The 17,774-nt window shown below is 42.1% G+C and overlaps 1 protein-coding gene across 2 annotated transcripts in view; it reads right to left on the bottom strand.

The window, feature by feature from the left end:
• Nucleotides 1–1,916: 1,916 nt before the first annotated feature.
• The window catches only part of GALNT10 (polypeptide N-acetylgalactosaminyltransferase 10), a 286,117-nt gene continuing 270,259 nt past the window's right edge, over nucleotides 1,917–17,774 (bottom strand). For both annotated transcript variants that reach the window (XM_053566714.1, XM_053566713.1), the window contains 2 exons: nucleotides 6,705–6,854; nucleotides 1,917–5,951 (listed from right to left, as the gene is read on the bottom strand). In XM_053566714.1, the coding sequence (XP_053422689.1) occupies nucleotides 5,793–5,951; nucleotides 6,705–6,854 (309 nt within the window). In that variant the 3' untranslated portion in view covers nucleotides 1,917–5,792. The remainder of the gene's footprint in view (nucleotides 5,952–6,704; nucleotides 6,855–17,774) is intronic.

Below are 17,774 nucleotides of genomic sequence, written 5' to 3'. Positions count from 1 at the left end.
GACCCTCTTGTAGTTGTGTCCCACACGCAAGAGCTGTGCCAGATACCCTACATTGTGCCCTTTAAGTGGGAGCACACCCATCCCCCTCTCTTCTCCTCCTCTCCCTTCTATTGTTGCCCTTCTCCCAACTTGAATTGACTTTTTCTCTTATGTGGGTGTGTATTAGATGGTCTACTAGCTTCATATTAGTATCGAGTACATTGGATACTTGCTTTTCCATTCTTGTGACATTTACTAAGAATAATATGCTCCAACTCCAACCAGGTTAATACAAAAGATGTAAAGTCTCCATCTTTTTATGGCTGAATATATTCCATGGTATACATATACCACAGCTTGTTAATCCATTCCTAGGTTGGTGGGTAACATAATCTTTTTTTTTTTTTTTTGTAGAGACAGAGTCTCACTTTATGGCCCCTGGTAGAGTGCCGTGGCCTCACACAGCTCACAGCAACCTCCAACTCCTGGGCCCAAGCGATTCTCTTGCCTCAGCCTCCCGAGTAGCTGGGACTACAGGCGCCCGCCACAATGCCTGGCTATTTTTTGGTTGCAGTTTGGCCGGGGCCGGGTCTGAACCCGCCACCCTTGGTACATGGGGCCGGCGCCCCACCGACTGAGCCACAGGCGCCGCCCGGTGGGTAACATAATCTTACACGCACTACTCCTTTGTGGAATTTACCACAATCCTAACTATACACTCATTGTAATGATGATTTGGTTAATGTTTGCTTTTCCAACTAGATTATAAGCACCATAAAGGCAGAGAGTGTGGCTATTTTAGCTTATCCTTGTGCAAATTCTAGCAGAGTGTCTACAATACAATAAGTACTTCATACATTTTTACTGAATGAAAAGCTAGTATTTTTATCTTATTTACTTCTGGAATTCTTCTGAGAGTCTGGTAGACAACAGGTACCAAAGGCTTTAAAAATGGAATCTTCCTACATGTCTTCAAAGCTGTAAAGTGATATTATGTGAGAATAAGGGACTAGGGATACTGAAAACCTGGACTGTGTCACTAACTACCATGTCACTTTGGATCAGGGGCTTCTCTGGGCCTCAGTTTTATATGCAAAATTAAGGCTATGCAATAGTATTTGGAGGCACTGAGGACTTTTACGAAGACTTTCTCATCCTAGGGCTCAAATCTGCCCCATGGGGCCAGATTCAGCCTTCTCCAAGTCATGGTCCACAGCACCCTCTGGTGGTCCCTCAGTGACAGCGTCTGCTTAGGGTCACCTGCAGACCCCTTACTAAGGTCTCCAAAAAAGTGAGTCATTTTACCATGGAAAACTGAGGCTTAGTTGGAGGCAGCATTTCAACAAGATTTCATTGAGGTGCTTTTTTGTTTGTTTTCAGAGAGGGGCCAGTGAGTGCTCTTCCCACTGCACGGTATCACACAACAGCATCAACATGCTTTGCTGAGCAAGTACTTGTGCCTGGTGGGTGAGCATCAGAAATGAAGTACACTCTTTCCATATGGTCACTGCCCACTTGAAGTCCTCCACTCCCAGGCGCAGTCTCTAAGGGCCTTGGCAAGCTGCCCCACCTAATCCTTTGAGCGTACCTCCTTAGGACCTTCGCACTAGCTGTTCCCCCCTCCTGGATCTCTCTTCCCTGAAATCACTTCTTAGTTCACACTTCCTTCCTCATGTCTTTCAGCTCTCGCAGAGATGCATTTGCTGACCTTTGTGGCCAGTGTCGATCCCACCCCACTCTCCAAAATATCATTGTTTTATATTATTTATAGCCCTATTTGCATCTGAAATCATCTAAGTTGTCTTATGTCTGCCTCCCCATTTAGAGACAAAGCTGTTGGGATTTGTTTAGTACCCAGGAGGGTGCCTGGATGGGTGCTCCAGGAATACATGGGGAGTTATGGGAAGGAGAATGACACATAAGAATAAGCCAGAGACTACAGAAATTTTGGAGCTTTACTCAACAATCACAATCACAATAGTACATAGTAAGTCAGTTCTTCACAAAGGCTCACTTTTCTAGGCAGGAGAAGAGGTTGGTGGTCTTGCGCTTTCTCTACAGAATCCCAGTCTGACTTCCCAAATACTCTCTGCCCAAATACTACTCCCTTTGGAATCCTAGTCTTCAAGCCAGTAACAGAGCAGGGGCTGGACTCTGTTGTCTGGCACAGATGAATCAAAGCCATTTGGAAGTAGATGTTAAGATGACCTTGTTACTTGGTATGTAAGTCCAGCTCCCACCCCAGAGGTGGCAGTGGGCCTTGGCTCATGATCAAGTTTGAATTAAAATATCCCTTGGATCTTTCACAAAGAGTATTAGTTGAAAGCAATAAAGACTTCCAGACAGAACTTGACCCTCACCACACTTACAAATCTTTAGAAAACATTAAAAATGCATTGCCTCCTAGGAATTATTAAAGATTTCCCAATCTGTACAAACTAGGTATCATTGAAGCAAGGAATCTGGATCAGTTACTACTGTAAAGTGCTTTGCCACTCCTTTGAGAATCCAGAGACTAGAAAAATGAAGCTGTTCGGAAAGAAGTTGGGAGCTCTTTTCAAAAACATCACCTATTTCTTAAGGAGAAAATGAAATTCAATAGGTAGGAGGTTTGAAAAGTGACTGTAACATAGATTTTGGATCCATATGGTACATCTTCAACAAAAAGCTGCTCTTTTTCTCTTGCACCTGATGTCACCTCGTCCCTCCCTCACGGTCTCCCCACCCACCCCTCACAACAGATCCTTTTTGCACATGCACCTTCCTCTGCCTCTGAGCTATTTTTTCCTAAAGGGAAGAATCAACAGTTCCTGCACTATTTTCAAAGTTGAAAGCTCCAACTGGAAGCAGAAAATGGAATGGCTTTTCACACATATCTGCAAATTTAGCCACATCCAAAGGCCTTGTACTTACAGCAAAGATACTGTTTGCATTCCGATACGCTTTTGTAGTCCCCTTCTGAAAGGCTGCTGGTAGACCACAGGGTCACAATACTTTCTAACTACACCTTTTTTTTTGTGACCTCATCCTTGAGTAATGGTATTAGAGGAAAGGGGCCGTCATTCTCACCCATTCCCATAGGCTCCTGGCTCAGTTTTATTGAGTGAAGCTAAAGATGTGAGCTGAAACCTCAATCCTTGAGACAGGTGGTTTTCAGAAATGAGGCCGAAACAATGAGTGGTTTAGCATTGATAATTGGTCAGTTGATCAGTGAAATTGAGCCCCTAAAGTGCTGTTCTCTCTTCTCCTGTACACTTTGACAAGTCCCAGGACCTACTGATGTGGGCTCAGCCACTGCTAATTCTAGAGTGCTTGGAGGACATGTCCGTCCCTGTTTAGGGTGTGAAACCAGGCTGGAAAGGAGAGCCAGAGCATGGGAAAAGGAAGGCTGAGGATGGCTTGCTGCTGCTTCTGTTTTCCACAGAAGTCCTGGCCTTGACCAGAACACTGCCACCCACTTGGAGTGGGACTATTTGGAAGCCCAGCCAGGGCTCTGCACTCCCTAAGCCCAGGACAAGCACTCTGTTTCGGGGGGCGCTGGGGACCACAGGCACTGCCCCCAAATGGAGCCCAGGGAGGTAATGCCAGGCCTTCTGTCAGAGAGGCTGCAGAGGCTCTCCTAGTCCACAGGCTAAATGAGGTGCCCAGCTGCCTTTGAATTTGGAGTGTGACTTGACTGACTGTAACAACTCTGGCCTTTGGGAGGCATCTCAGTCTCAAATCTTGCCTAGATGCCTGATATCTCCTGCTTGAAATTAGACATTAAGAAACACACGCTGAACCAATAGGAACTGCACACCCCACCAAAAATATTCCCCCTCCCCCCAACCCTGCCCCTTTATGTTTGTCTAGCAAGGCACTAGGAAATGGTTCAAGTTTAGGGATTTGCTGTATATTTGCATTTTTTCTTTTTTAAAAGGCACAGTTTTTATTTAAATTATGCTGCATTGCTCTGTAATAATGAATCTCAATTTCAACTCCCCAAACTAGCAACACTCTTTTTATAGATTCTAGAAGGGGCCTCATCTTTTGACTCCTTTCTACAGAGGGCCACTTCTAAAGATATAGCACTTGTTTGGAAATGGACAACAGGGATTAACGCGCAAGCTGTGCAAGCATGGGGGCTGCCTCTCTTGTGGCCAGGTGGGCAGAGCAGGGCTTGTGCTGGGGCAGGAGCTGAAGTAATCCTTTGCCAGCTGCACACGTTCGCCCTGGGTGGTGATGGTTGGGGGTGTTCATCCTTCCCTACTCCCCCCCATAATTGATGGCCTTGAGATCAGCCAGCATCTCAAAGGCAGATTTGTGGCTTTCTTCCCAGACTTATGTCTCAGTTATTTAATTGGTAAATGACACAATCAAAAGACCCAACTCTAACTGGAATGCTAATTTCAAGTATTTCCTAGGCTAGCTGGTGGAAGCCTTAGGTTGTGCAATGTGATTTCCATTTCTGAATCAGTGGGTGGTGGGTTGGTTAAAGAAATGATTCCTATTAGTCTGGAGGCCCTCTGGGAGCCTGACAGGTAATTAACAAAGCAAAAGGTAAACATGAAGGGCTGGCAAGGAACTGGGTGTACGTCTGGCCATGGTACATCAAGTTCTTTTCACTAAATAAGACTGCAGCTGTGATGATGGTGGAAGATTCTCCATCTTCAGGTCTTTGCTGAGAACCACACTGTACCAAAGCCCCTGGTATGAGCTGGTGGACACAGGTCCCCCCTGCTCCCCGCATCCCCAACACCACCACCCACTTTGGATTTCACAGATTGTTTCTAGGCTGGGGGGCTGCCTGGATTATATCACACCTGGCTAGCTGCTTTAAACATAGCGTTCTAGAAATCCATATTGGATGCTGGAATACCTGAATCCTATGTACCATTCTCATTTGCGATCGAATTACAGAGTCATTTGAGAATTCTGGAGTTCTGTGTGACAACCAGAACCACGGTGAGGTCAGAGGCGAGGCATCTTGCCTATAGTTGATCCTGGAGGCCTCCAGATGTGTAAGGCAAGCACCTGGTAGCCCCTCTCTTCTTCTCTTGAGGCAGGTAACTGCTTGGGAGCAAGAGAGGGAAATGGAAGCATGAATGGGGGATGTCCAGCCAGCGTTTCTAGTTTGGAGATCTTCTACTTGGACTTTTCCATGGACTCAAGGGCATCTGAAACACAGCCCCGAAAAGCTGGTATCTGGGCCATCCTTGTACCTGGAGAGCATTTAAACGGGCATTTCAAAATGCTGCCTTAGGTACTGAATGCTCTGAGGGTTCTGGGTATGGCCTTTGACTGGATCATCTGGGGCTGTGACTGAGGACAGAAGCTGAGCAGTACTTGGAGTTTCCCCCAAGACAGCAGAAACTAAAGGCCCTGACAGGACGTCTTTCTCTTCTGCTGCAGATGGGTGGCAGCGGTGCTAAAAGCTGCCCACACAGGCACATTTTGCCTTTCATTTAAAGCACCGTCACGTTGGAGAGCCACCTGAGGGCTGCACAACCTCGCAGGACTCACTTTTGGGTGGCCTAGCACTGCCCTGCTATTCTCCTGCATAATGCTCAAGGGGACATGATGACAAAGTTGGAAAGGCCCTGCCAATTTTCCGTGATGCCAGCAAGGATCCACTCTCTGTGGGCTCTGCTTTCCACAGCACCCCATGACTCAGGGGCTGAAGGAGCAGGCAGACCCCATCCTCCAGCTCACTCTGAACCGTGTGGTGGGCACTTTGTACACATGCTGCCCACAGAGGCCTTGCCTCCCAGAAGACGAAGGGAGCAGTGAGTGGCAGAGGTGACCCAATAGGCCTGCCAAGGGGATATGAGGGCTCAGTTTCTATTAAATTTTTCCAAGACTGTTGAGTTGGTGTGTTCAAATAGCCACTGCTGGGTGAGAGAAGAAGGGTTGCAGGCATTCATGAAGATCCTGTGGTCACTTTCACTGCAGTCCATACAGCTGCCACTGACGGGGTGGTACAGGGTCTTGTCCTGCAAAAACAGATGATCAGCCAGGCAGCACTGGGGACATGACCAGTCAAATGACAGCAACATTGACAGCAGCAAGGGCTAGCTGCCTTAGACCTAAGCATGCAGCCAGAAGCTGTCCAGCCTCAGGCATGTGGGCAGAAGTGATGCATGGGCCTAGGCCCTGGACACAGTTGGCCTCCAATCAAATGTCCTTGGTGCTCATGGTACATGCATGTGTATTCTTTTTTTGGTTTGTTTGAGACAGAGTTTCATTTTGTCGCCCTTGGTAGAGTGCTGTGGCATCATAGCTCATAGCAACATCAAACTCTTGGGCTCAAGTGATTCTTTTGCCTCAGCCTCCCAAGTAGCTGGGACTACAGGTACCTGCCACCATGCCCGGCTACTTTTAGAGATGGGGTCTTGCTCAGGCTGGTTTGGAACCCGTGAGCTCAGGCAATCCATCCCCAACTTGGCCTCCCAGAGTGCTAAGATTACAGGCATGAGCCACTGCGCCCGGTCTCTTGTATTCTTTTCTTTTTAAATGGACTCAGTTGCCAACATTTAAGATTTGGAGATTTCACATCAAAGGCTGGGTTTCTGATTTCTCTAGAATGAATGGAAAATTTGGTATGCTATGATTGTGGAACAAATGAATGATCGGGTGGGCTCTGGTGGGCAAAGGAGTGAGGCAGGACATCACTTTGAAAAAAGCGTTTGGAAAAAAAGAAAAAGTGTTTGGTGCCTAACACTGCTCTTGCGCACATTTCATCTTACTTTGCGGTATTTCCATAGCTGGTTGCCCTTCATGCTGTGGCAGTCATAGAGGGTGACGGGGCTGGTGTGGGAGATGGCATCGAAGCAGAACTTCTTGGTGTGCTGGGGGTCTCCAGGCCTGATGTCTTCTCTCCAGGTGAAGGTGAATACCTGTGTACACAGAGACATTGTGATAGGGACAGCAAAGCCAGGGACTTTCTTTTTTCCTCTATTTTTTTTTAAATTATAGAAAATTTTAAAGGTGGAGGTCCAAAAAAAAAAAGATATATATATATATATATATATAGACTGTGCCTCCGATTCTAATCACTCAGCTTCAAAAGTTACCAACTCATGGCCAACTTAGTTACAGCTCTACCCCCAACGCTATACCCACCCCCACATTATTTTGAAGCAAATCCCAGATATCTTATCATGTCAGGTAGAAATACTTCAGGAATTGTTATTTCAATGATTAAAACTTCCCACAAAGTTCTCAATGTCATCAAATACCCAGAGTTCAAGTGTTCTCAGAATGTGTCATCCGTTTTCTCTTCACAGTTTGTCTGTTTGAATCAGAATCCTAACTGGGTCCACATATTGCATTTGGTTGATAAACATTTTTTTTTTGTCCCAGCAGCTTTATCAAATAATAATTGGTATACAATAAATTGCGCACATTTAGAGTGTACAATATGATTCATGTTGGCATATGTATACACCTGTGAAGCCATCATCAGTCAAGGTAACAAACACATCCATCACCTCCAAAAGTGTCTTCATGGTCCTTTGTAATCTCTCCTACTGCTCCCCCCAACTGCAAGGCAGCCACTTATCTGCTTTCTGTTACTAGAGATTAGTTTGCAATTTTCTAGAATTTTATATAAAAGTAATCACACAGCAGTATTTTCTTTTATCTGGTTTCTTTCAGTCACCATAATTTTGTTGAGATCCATCCATGTCATAACAGCATTTATCAACAGTTCACTTGCTATTGCTGAATTGGTGCTCATTTACCTGTTCTTGGATATTTGGGCTATTTCCAGTTTTGGGTTATTACAAAAAAAGCCACTATGGATATTAGTGTACAAGCCTTTGTATGGACTGATGTTTTCTTTTCTCTTGGATAAATATCTTGGAGTGGAACAGCTGGCTCATAATAGGTTAATGGCTAATTTTCTAAACAATTGCTGAACTGTTTTCCAAAGTGTCTGCACCATTACTATTCCATTAGCAGTGTGTCATTCAGTTCACCACATCCTGGCCAACTTTTGGTATGGCCAATCTTTTTAATAGGTGTGTGGCAGGATTTTATTATAATTCTTTTTTTATTTTCCAGACAGTCTTACTCTGTTGCCCTCAGTAGAGTGCCGTGATGTCACAGCTCACAGCAACCTCCAACTCTGGGGCTTGAGCAATTCCCTTGCCTCAGCCTCCCGAGTAGCTGGGACTACGGGTGCCTGATGCAACGCCCGGCTATTTTTTATTGCAGTTGCCACTGCTGCTTTAGCTGGCCAGGGCCGGGTTCGAACCCACCACCCTTGGTATATGGGGCTGGCGCCCTACCTACTGAGTCACAGGCGCAGTCCTTTATTATAATTCTTTTTTTTTTCTTTTTTTTGTGGTTTTTTGGCCGGGGCTGGATTTGAACCCGCCACCTCCGGCATATGGGACTGGCGCCCTACTCCTTGAGCCACAGGCGCCTCCCTGTTATAATTCTTATTCCTTTTTTCTGATAACTAATGAAGCCTCACACACACACACACACACCTTCTTTGGTAAACTCTCCGTACAAACATTTTGCCCATAAAAAAATTTATTATTTTAATTTCCATATATCTTTTAATTTTCCATATTTCTTGCTCCTATTTATTACTAATTGAATTCTGTTCATTCTGTTGTGAATACAAGGCGTACTTTTTTTTTTTTTTTGTAGAGACAGAGTCTCACTTTATTGCCTTCGGTAGAGTACTGGGGTGTCACAGCTCACAGCAACCTCCAACTCCTGGGCTTAGGCAATTCTCTTGCCTCAGCCACTTGAGTAGCTGGGACTACAGGTGCCCGCCACAAGGCCCGCATTTTTTTGTTGCAGTTTGGCCAGGGTCGGGTTTGAACCCACCACCTCTGGTATATGGGGCTGGTGCCCTACTCCTTTGAGTCACAGGTGCTGCCCCGCCATAAAATTTTTTAAAAAAATTATCAACTTTTAAGACTTTTTCATATTCTGGATACAAGTCCTTTATCAGACATATGCTTTACAAACATTTTCTTCAAGTATGTGGCTTGCCTTTTTATTTTATTAACAGTGCTTTTTTTTGTTGTTGTTGTTTTTTTGATACAGAGTCTCAAGCTGTTGCCCTGGGTAAAGTGCTATGATGTCACAGCTCACAGCAACCTCTAACTCTTGGGTTTAGTTTTTCTATTTTTAGTAGAGATGAGGTCTCACTTTTGCTCAACCTGGTCTCGAACTCATGAGCTCAAGCAATCCACCTGCCTCAGCATCCCACAGGGCTAGGATTACAGGTGTGAGCCACTGTGCCTGGCCTCAACAGTGTTTTTTAAAGACCAGATGTTTTTCATATATACATGCACTTACATATATACTTACATATATACATATATTTTAATAGATTTTAATGGATTGAGTTTTTGGTGCTGTATCTAAGAAATCTTTGCTTAACCCAAGGTCACAAACACCTTTGTGTATGTTTTCTTCTAAAAATGCCTTTCTTACATTTTTTTAACAAATATTAAAAATGTGATTTTTAATAATATAAGTATAAAATTTTATTTCTTTATACAAGTGTCACGGGATTTGGATCAAACCACTAGAATTTATTTAAAAAAAAATAAAACAATGATATAAAAATTGTAAGAAGGTCTGAATCCAAAGTATTTCTTCTAATAGTACCAAATATCCACAAGGTACAGATTATCATACAAATGTGTAAAATTTTAAATACAAATACAATAGGGCTGGGTTTCAAAGGAAAACAAAAAGCAGGTCCTCATCAGGATTTCATTAATGTATACAAATGACAATGGAAGGACTATTTTGTACTATTCATGCCTTCCAGGCCCCTCTAGCTGCCCTGTGTCAAACAGGAAACTCTCACAGGTACAAATGAGGCATGGTGTAGGTTCTAACACATAAAAGTCATGCTAAGATTTCGGCTTTTCTTGATTTTTGGTTTCCAAACATTCATGCTTCCTTCTCTGTTTCCCCAAGTACATCTCAAAACTACTCTTGAGCTGAGAAAGGGATTCGGCAGCCAGAACACCTTTAAGCAGCATTGCCCTGTGACAATATTGGTGGGAGAGGGGAAGGAATTAAATAGGATGCACTATCACCAAAGATTTCCTTTGATGCTGCAGTGCTCTGTTTAGGCCAGAAGTAGAAAGCACAGTCATACGAAAGCTCGGTTCATACCAAATTTAAAAGCAAACCTGACGTGCTCAGCTGCCTTCTTTCCAACTTGGAATCAAAAGTCAAGTTCTTTGGGAATATGTGCAGCTGGGAATGGTAACATTCTCTTTATTTTACTTTTCTTGACATTATTAAAGGCCATGACATTCTTAAAGGATTAGAATCCTAATATAATGATTCCTTTTTGAGGTACAATACCGTGATATGTACTAATAGATGATTTGGAGTTTTCGTAACAGACCAGAGGAAGGGAGAAATGACAAATCTGTATCTTCCACGTGCAGTTGCTGGTGGAGGCTTTTGTTATTAAATTATATATACAGAAATTTACAGGATAAATTAAAATCTAAGAGATTTAAAGAGTTAAATACACATAATTGAAATACACATTCATACACACATAAATAAACCTACATGAGAATTGAGTACTATTTTTTGCAATTTATTTGTATGTGGAATGCAGAACATGGTCTATCTGCTCACCAGGGGAACCCAGAAGCTGATCCCAAGAATCATGCAGGGTGAAGTTTGTCCACAACCACCAAGCAACTAAGCAGCAGCTTGTGGGACTTGGTATCTTAATGCTGCCAGTGAAAGGTACCAGCTCTTGGTGTTGCAGACCAAATATTCTGGGTCAGCTCAGAACTTAGGTAGGTTCAACTGGTGGCACTGAAGCTTTACCCAAACCATTTCAAGGTGTTTTTGCTGTCAGTACTTACGTTGGCCTCTAGTGAGGCTACCAATGATTACAATAAAATTTGAGACATGGACACCTGTTTAGTAGGAATTAGAATAAAGTCCCTACTCAGTTCATCTAAACCATCTCAATAACTATCACGGGAATGAGTTTATTACCTCCCACCTAGGTCACTTCAAATTGAAAGGCTTTGTATTTTCAGTCAACTGGCATCCTCCTATAACCTCTCCCATTATATTTCAGACTGTAAGACAGGTAAGGCAAATGGTCAGTGACGGGTCTGGAGGTCCAACCGAGTGTGAAAAAATAATCACATTTTAGCTGTCCATTAAGAGATGCACTTGGCACCCACAGCAAGCCCCCAGCCCCCAAGTTACATTGATTTTTAAGGCAGATTTATCCACCACAGGAAAAAAGAATCCCAGGCCCATATTCATGCTGAAGTTCTCTCTTAGCTAAACCTTTGCCATTTCATAAAATTATTAAAAACAAAGTAGTTACAGTCCTATGTATATATTATACATTTATATCTATATTATATATAGATAAAAAATCTAAAAACTAAATCAAGAGGCCAGTGAAGGGGTTTGAAATAGTCATATATACACAAACCAGCAACGGTGCAGGATAAGGTTTCTGTCTCGGGATTCTTTGCCATCACAGTCCAGGCATGATGTAAGCAATGTTGTCTAGTGTGTTTGACAAGACCTGTTTGGGACAGCCATTCAGCTCAGGTAGTTGTGTGGTCAGACATGCCAAGGGGCCAAGTGCACAGATGATAGAGTCCAGTAGCACAGACAAACTGCCAGACACAGCCACCATGGCCTCTGTTTCCTGCAGGCGGTGTCCAATGAGGCTGAGGGACTCTCCTAACAGCTGAAGATGAGCAGCAACATCAATGGGCTCTGTCTCCGGGGCTTTGGCTGGCGAGGCTGGCAACAGCATGGTGGTGGGTGGAGACTTCTTTTGGGGTGACAATACTGCAGAAGAAGCTTTTAGTTTCATGGAACCCTCTGAACTAGATGCTTTTCACAGTTGTAGCTTCTGTTTTATTCTGTTTGTGCTGTAGATACTGAGCTTTTTACTTCCAAATCTTTTTTATTTGAGACGGTGTCTCCCTCTGTCGCCCTGGGTGCTGTGGCATCGTAGCTCACAGCAACCTCAAACTCTTGGGTTTAAATGATCCTCTTGCCTTAGCCACCCCAGTACCTGGGACTACAGGTATGTGCCAATACGCCTGGCTAGTTTTCATTTTAATTTTTTTTTTAGTAGAGACAGGGTGTCCCTCTTGCTGGTCTCCAACTCCAAGCAATCTACGATTTTTTTATTTTTTTGAGACAGGGTCTCAGTCTGTTGCCTGGGCTAGAGTGCCTTGACATCATCATATCTCACTGCAGCCTCAAATTCCTGTGTTCAAGTGATCCTGCTTCAGTTTCCCAAGTAGCTGAGGCTACAGGGGAAAACCACCACACCCAGATAACTTTTCTATTTTGTGTAAAGATGAGCTCTTGCTTTTGCTCAGGCTGGTCTCACTGCAACCTGGGCTTGATTTCAGGATTACTGAAGCCCAAAATCCTGGGCTTCAGTAATCCTCCTGCTTTGGTCTTCCAAAGTGCTAGGATTACAGGTGTGAGCTATCTTACCTGGCTAAAAGCTTTTTTTTTTTTTTCTCAATTATTTTTTATTAGATCATAACTTTGTACATTGATGCATTTATGGGGTTCATGGTACTGCTTTGATATATAATGTGAAATGCTTACATTGAACTAAGTAACACATCCATCACAATTATACTCATTTCTTAATAGTTTTGAAATGTACCATTGCATCATGCACATTAGGTGAGGTCCCCCCAAATAATCCTCCCTTCTCCCATATCCTCCCTCCTCTCCCCTCTCTCTTCTCTTCCCTTCTACTTCCTGGACTATAGTTATATATTGCCATTCGTATGAGTGTATAGGTGGTTATATATTGATTTCGTAGTAGTATTGAGTACATGGATACTTTTTTCCCCCATTCTTGAGATACTTTACTAAGAAGAATATGTTCCAGCTCCATCCAGGTAAACAAAAAAGATGTGAAGTCTCCATCTCCTTTTATGGCTGCATAGTATTCCATAGTGTACATATACCACAATTTATTAATCCATTCATGGGTCGATGGGTACTTGGGCTTCTTCCATAAGTTGGCTATTATGAATTGAACTGCAATGAACAATCTGGTGCAAATATCTCTGTTATAAAGTGATTTTTGGTTCTTTGGATATACACCTAGGAACTGCAGGATCAAACAGCAGGTCTCCTTTTAGATCCCTGAGTATTCTCCATACTTCTTTCCAAAAGGGACATATTAGCTTGCACTCCCACCAGCAGTGCAGAAGTGTTCCCTTTTCTCCACATCCATGCCAACATCTGTAGTTTTGGGATTTTGTTATGTGAGCCACTCTTACGGGAGTTAGATGATATCTCAAAGTGGTTTTGATTTGCATTTCTCTGATGATTAAAAATGATGAGCATTTTTTCATGTGTCCGCAGGCCATGCACCTATCTTCTTCAGAGAAGCTTCTGTTCAAGTCCCTTGCCCACAATGAAATGGGATTACTTGCTCTTTTTTTATTAATAAGTTTGAGTTTTGCTCACAATGAAATGGGATTACTTGTTCTTTTTTTTATTAATAAGTTTGAGTTCTTTATGGATTCTGGTTATCAAACCTTTGTCAGAAGCATAACCTTCAAATATCCTCTCCCACTGTGAGGGCTGTCTTCTTGTTTTACTTACTGTGTTCTTGGCTGGGCAGAAGCTTTTTAGTTTGATCAGATTCCAGTAATGTATTTTTGGTGTTGCTTCAATTGCCCAGGGTCCTCCTCATGAAGTATTCTCCCAGGCCAATTTTGTCAAGTGTTTCTCCTGCACTCTCTCCAAGAATCTTTATAGTTTCATGTCTTAAGTTTAAATCTTTTATCCAGTGAGAATCAATTTTTGTTAATGGTGAAAGGTGTGGGTCCGGTTTCAGTCTTCTACAAGTCGCCAGCCAATTCTCCCAGCCCCATTTTTTTTTTATTACATCATAGCTGTGTACATTAATGTGATCATGGGCACCATACACTATTTTCATAGACCGTTTGACACATTTTCATCACACTGGTTAATAGCACCATTTGTTAAATAGGGAATCTTTCCCCCAATTTATAGTTTTGACGGGCTTATCAAAGATCAAATGACGATAAGTGTCTGGGTTCATCTCTTGGTTCTCAATTCTGTTCCATACATCTACCTCTCTATTTCTGTGCCAATACCATGCTGTTTGATCCCTATAGATTTATAGTACAGTGTGAAGTTTGGTAGTGTGATTCCGCCTGATTTGTTTTTATTTCTGAGTAATGTCTTGGTTATTGAAGGTTTTTTCTGGTTCTATATGAAATGAAGTACTATTTTTTCCAGATCTTTAAAGTATGACAGTGGTGCTTTGATAGAGATTGCATCAAATTTGTAAATTGCTTTGGGTAATATGGACATTTTAACAATGTTGATTCTTCCCAGCCATAAGCATGGTATGTTTTTCCATTTGTTAACATCTTCAGCTATTTCTTCTCTCTATAGAGACCTTTCAAGTCCTTTGTTAGGTAAATTCCCAAATATTTCATCTTCTTTGGCACTATTGTAAAAGGAATAGAGTCCTTGATTGTTTTTTCAACTTGAATATTGTTGGCGTATATAAAAGCTACTAAGTATTGATTTTGTATCCTGAAATGCTGCTGTATTCCTTTATCACGTCTATGAGTTTGAAGTTGAGTCCCTGGGATTTTTCAGGTATAGGATCATATCATAAGTGAAAAGTGAGAGTTTGATCTCTTCTGACCCTATTTGAATACCCTTGATCACCTTCTCTTGCCTAATTGCTATGGCTAAGACTTCCATTACTATGTTGAATAGCAATGGAGACAGTGGGCATTCTTGCCTCGTTCCTGATCTGAGCAGAAATTTTTTCAATTTTACACCATTCAATAGATATTGGCTGTGGGTTTGTTGTAGATGGCCTCTATTAGTTTAAGAAATGTCCCTTCTATGCCAATTTTCTTAAGAATTCTGATCATGAGGGGCGGTGCCTCATGGAGTGCCTCCTAACTCAAGGAGTAGGGCGCCGGCCCCATATACTGGAGGTGGCGGGTTCAAACATGGCCCCAGCCAAAAACTACAAAAAAAAAAAAAAAAAGAATTCTGATCATGAAAGGATGCTGGATATTATCAAAGTCTTTTTCTGTGTCAATTGAGAGAATCACATGGTCTTTGTTTTTTATTTTATTGATGTGATGTATTATATTTATAGATTTGCATATGTTGAACCAACCCTGTAGCCCTGGAATAAAACCAACTTGATCACGGTGTATAATTTTTCTTTTAGAGACAGAGTCTCACTTTATTGCCCTCAGTAGAGTGCCGTGGTGTCACACAGCTCACAGCAACCTCCAACTCCTGGGCTTAGGTGATTCTCCTGCCTCAGCCTCCCCAGTAGCTGAGACTACAGGTGGCCGCCACAATGCCTGGCTATTTTTTTGTTGTTGTTGCAGTTTGGTCAGGGCCGGGCTTGAACCCACCACCCTTGGTACATGGGGCTGGTGCCCCACCCACTGAGCCACAGGTGTTTGCTAAGATCTTATTGAATATTTTTGCATTGATATTCATTAATGATATTGGTCTATAATTTTCTTTCTTTGTTGGATACTTTCCTGGTTTGGGTATTGGGGTGATATTTGCTTCATAGAATGTATTGGGAAGTATTCCTCCTTTTTCTTTCTTTATTTTTTTTTAGAGACAGAGTCTCACTTTGTCACCCTTGGTAGAGTGCCATGGTGTCACAGCTCACAGCAACCTCCAGCTCTTGGGCTTAGGTAATTCTCTTGCCTCAGCCTCCCAAGTAGCTGGGACTATAGGCACTTGCCACAGTGCCCAGCTATTTTTTGTTGCAGTTTGGCTGGGGCCAGGTGTGAACTCACTACCCTTGGTATATGGGTCTGGTGCCCTACTTACTGAGCTACAGGCACCACCTCCTTCTTTTTCTATGCTTTGGAAAACATTATATAATATAGGTACTGGTTCCTCTTGAAAGGTTTGACAGAATTTGGATGTGAAGCCATCTGGTTTTGGACTTTTCTTTTTTGGCAGATTTCATAGTGTTCATGCTATTTCAATGATTGATATAGGTCTATTCAAGATTTCTAATTTTTTCTGGTCTAGTCTAGGAAGGTGGCGTGCTTCCAAGTATTGGTCCATTACCTTCAGATTTTCATATTTCTGGGAATAGAGATTTTTGCAGTAAACATTGAGGATATTTTGAATTTTAGCAGTGTCTGTTGTTATTTCTCCTTTATTGTTTCTGATAGATGATATTAGAGATGTTACTTTTCCATTTCTGGTTAGGTTGGCCAGAGGTTTATCAATTTTGTTAGTCTTTTCAAAAAATGAACTTTTTGTTTTGTTGATCTTCTGAATGATTTTTTGTTTTCAATTTCATTTATAATTCTGCCCTAATTTTGATTATTTCTTTTCTTCTGCTGGATTTTGGGTTGGAATGTTCTTCCTTTTCCAGTTGTTTGAGTTGATCCATTAAATTGTTGGCTTTCTTTCTTTCTGTTTTCTTGATGAAGGCTTCCAATGCTACAAATTTCCATCTTAGGACTGCCTTTGCGGGAACATGCAAACATCCTTTGCAGTATCCCACATGTTTTGATAATTTGTGTCTTTGTTATCATTTTGTTTAAAAAATTCAGTGATCAGGCTCGGCGCCTGTTGCTCAAGCGGCTAAGGCACCAGCCACATATACCTGAGCTGTCAGGTTCAAATCCAGCCTGGGTCCGACAAACAACAATGACAGCTGCAACCAACAAAAATTCGGTGATCTCCTTCTTAATCTCGTCTTTGACCCAGCTATCACTCAGCCTAAGATTATTTAGTTTCCATGACTTTGTTTGAGTATGAAGATTCCTGTTGCTGTTGAGTTCAACTTTTATTCCATGGTGGTCTGAGAAGATACAAGGAATAATTTCTACACTTTTAAATTTGCTGAGGTTAGACTTGTGTCCTAGGAGATGATCTATTTTGGAGGATGACCATGGGCTGATGAGAAGAATGTATATTCAGTTTATTTAGGGTGAAATGTTCTGTAGAGGTCTGTAAAGTTCATTTGTTCTAAGGTCAGGTCTAAGTCTAATATATTTCTTTGTTTAGTTTCTTCTTGGAGGATCTATCCAAAACTGTCAAAGGGGTGTTAAAATCTCCAACTACTATAGTGCAGGAAGATATCAAGTTGTTCATATCCATTAGGGTCTGCTTTATGAATTGAGGAGCATTCTGGTAGGGTGCGTAAATGTTAATTATCGAAATCTCTTCATGTTGGGTGTTTCCCTTGACAAATATGTATTGACCTTCCTTATCTTTCTTTACCTTTGTTGTTTTAAAGCCAATTGTATCTGCTACTAAAATCGCAACTTCTGCTTTTTTCTGGTTTCCATTTGCCTATATTATACAAGTCCATTCTTTCAGCCTGAGTCTATTTTTATCCTTTAAGGTAAGGTGAGATTCTTGTATACATCAGATATCTGGTCTGAGTTTATGTATCCAGTCAGCCAGCCTGTGCCTCTTTAGAGGACAATTTAAACCATTCACATTAACTGAGAGAATTGATAAGCCTGGTTGTGTTTTGGGTGTCATGATTTTCAGAAGTCCAGTGGACGTTTTTAATCTTTTCACCACTGTGGAATTTGGGTTTTGTTCAAAAATTTCTCTGTGAGTTTACTTTGGAGGTAGAGCATTGCACTGGTCATTGTGGAGGATGGGTCTGAGAATATCCTGGAGAGCTCGTTTAGTTATGGCATATTTCTTCAACATGTCTATGTCATTAAAGTATTTGATTTCTCCATCACAAATGAAACTCAGTTTAGCTGGATACAGGATCCTGGGCTGGAACTTGT

The sequence above is a fragment of the Nycticebus coucang genome, chromosome 17, assembly GCF_027406575.1.
Source record: "Nycticebus coucang isolate mNycCou1 chromosome 17, mNycCou1.pri, whole genome shotgun sequence".
Classification (NCBI taxonomy): domain Eukaryota; kingdom Metazoa; phylum Chordata; class Mammalia; order Primates; family Lorisidae; genus Nycticebus; species Nycticebus coucang.
This window is presented reverse-complemented; position numbering and strand designations above follow the sequence as displayed.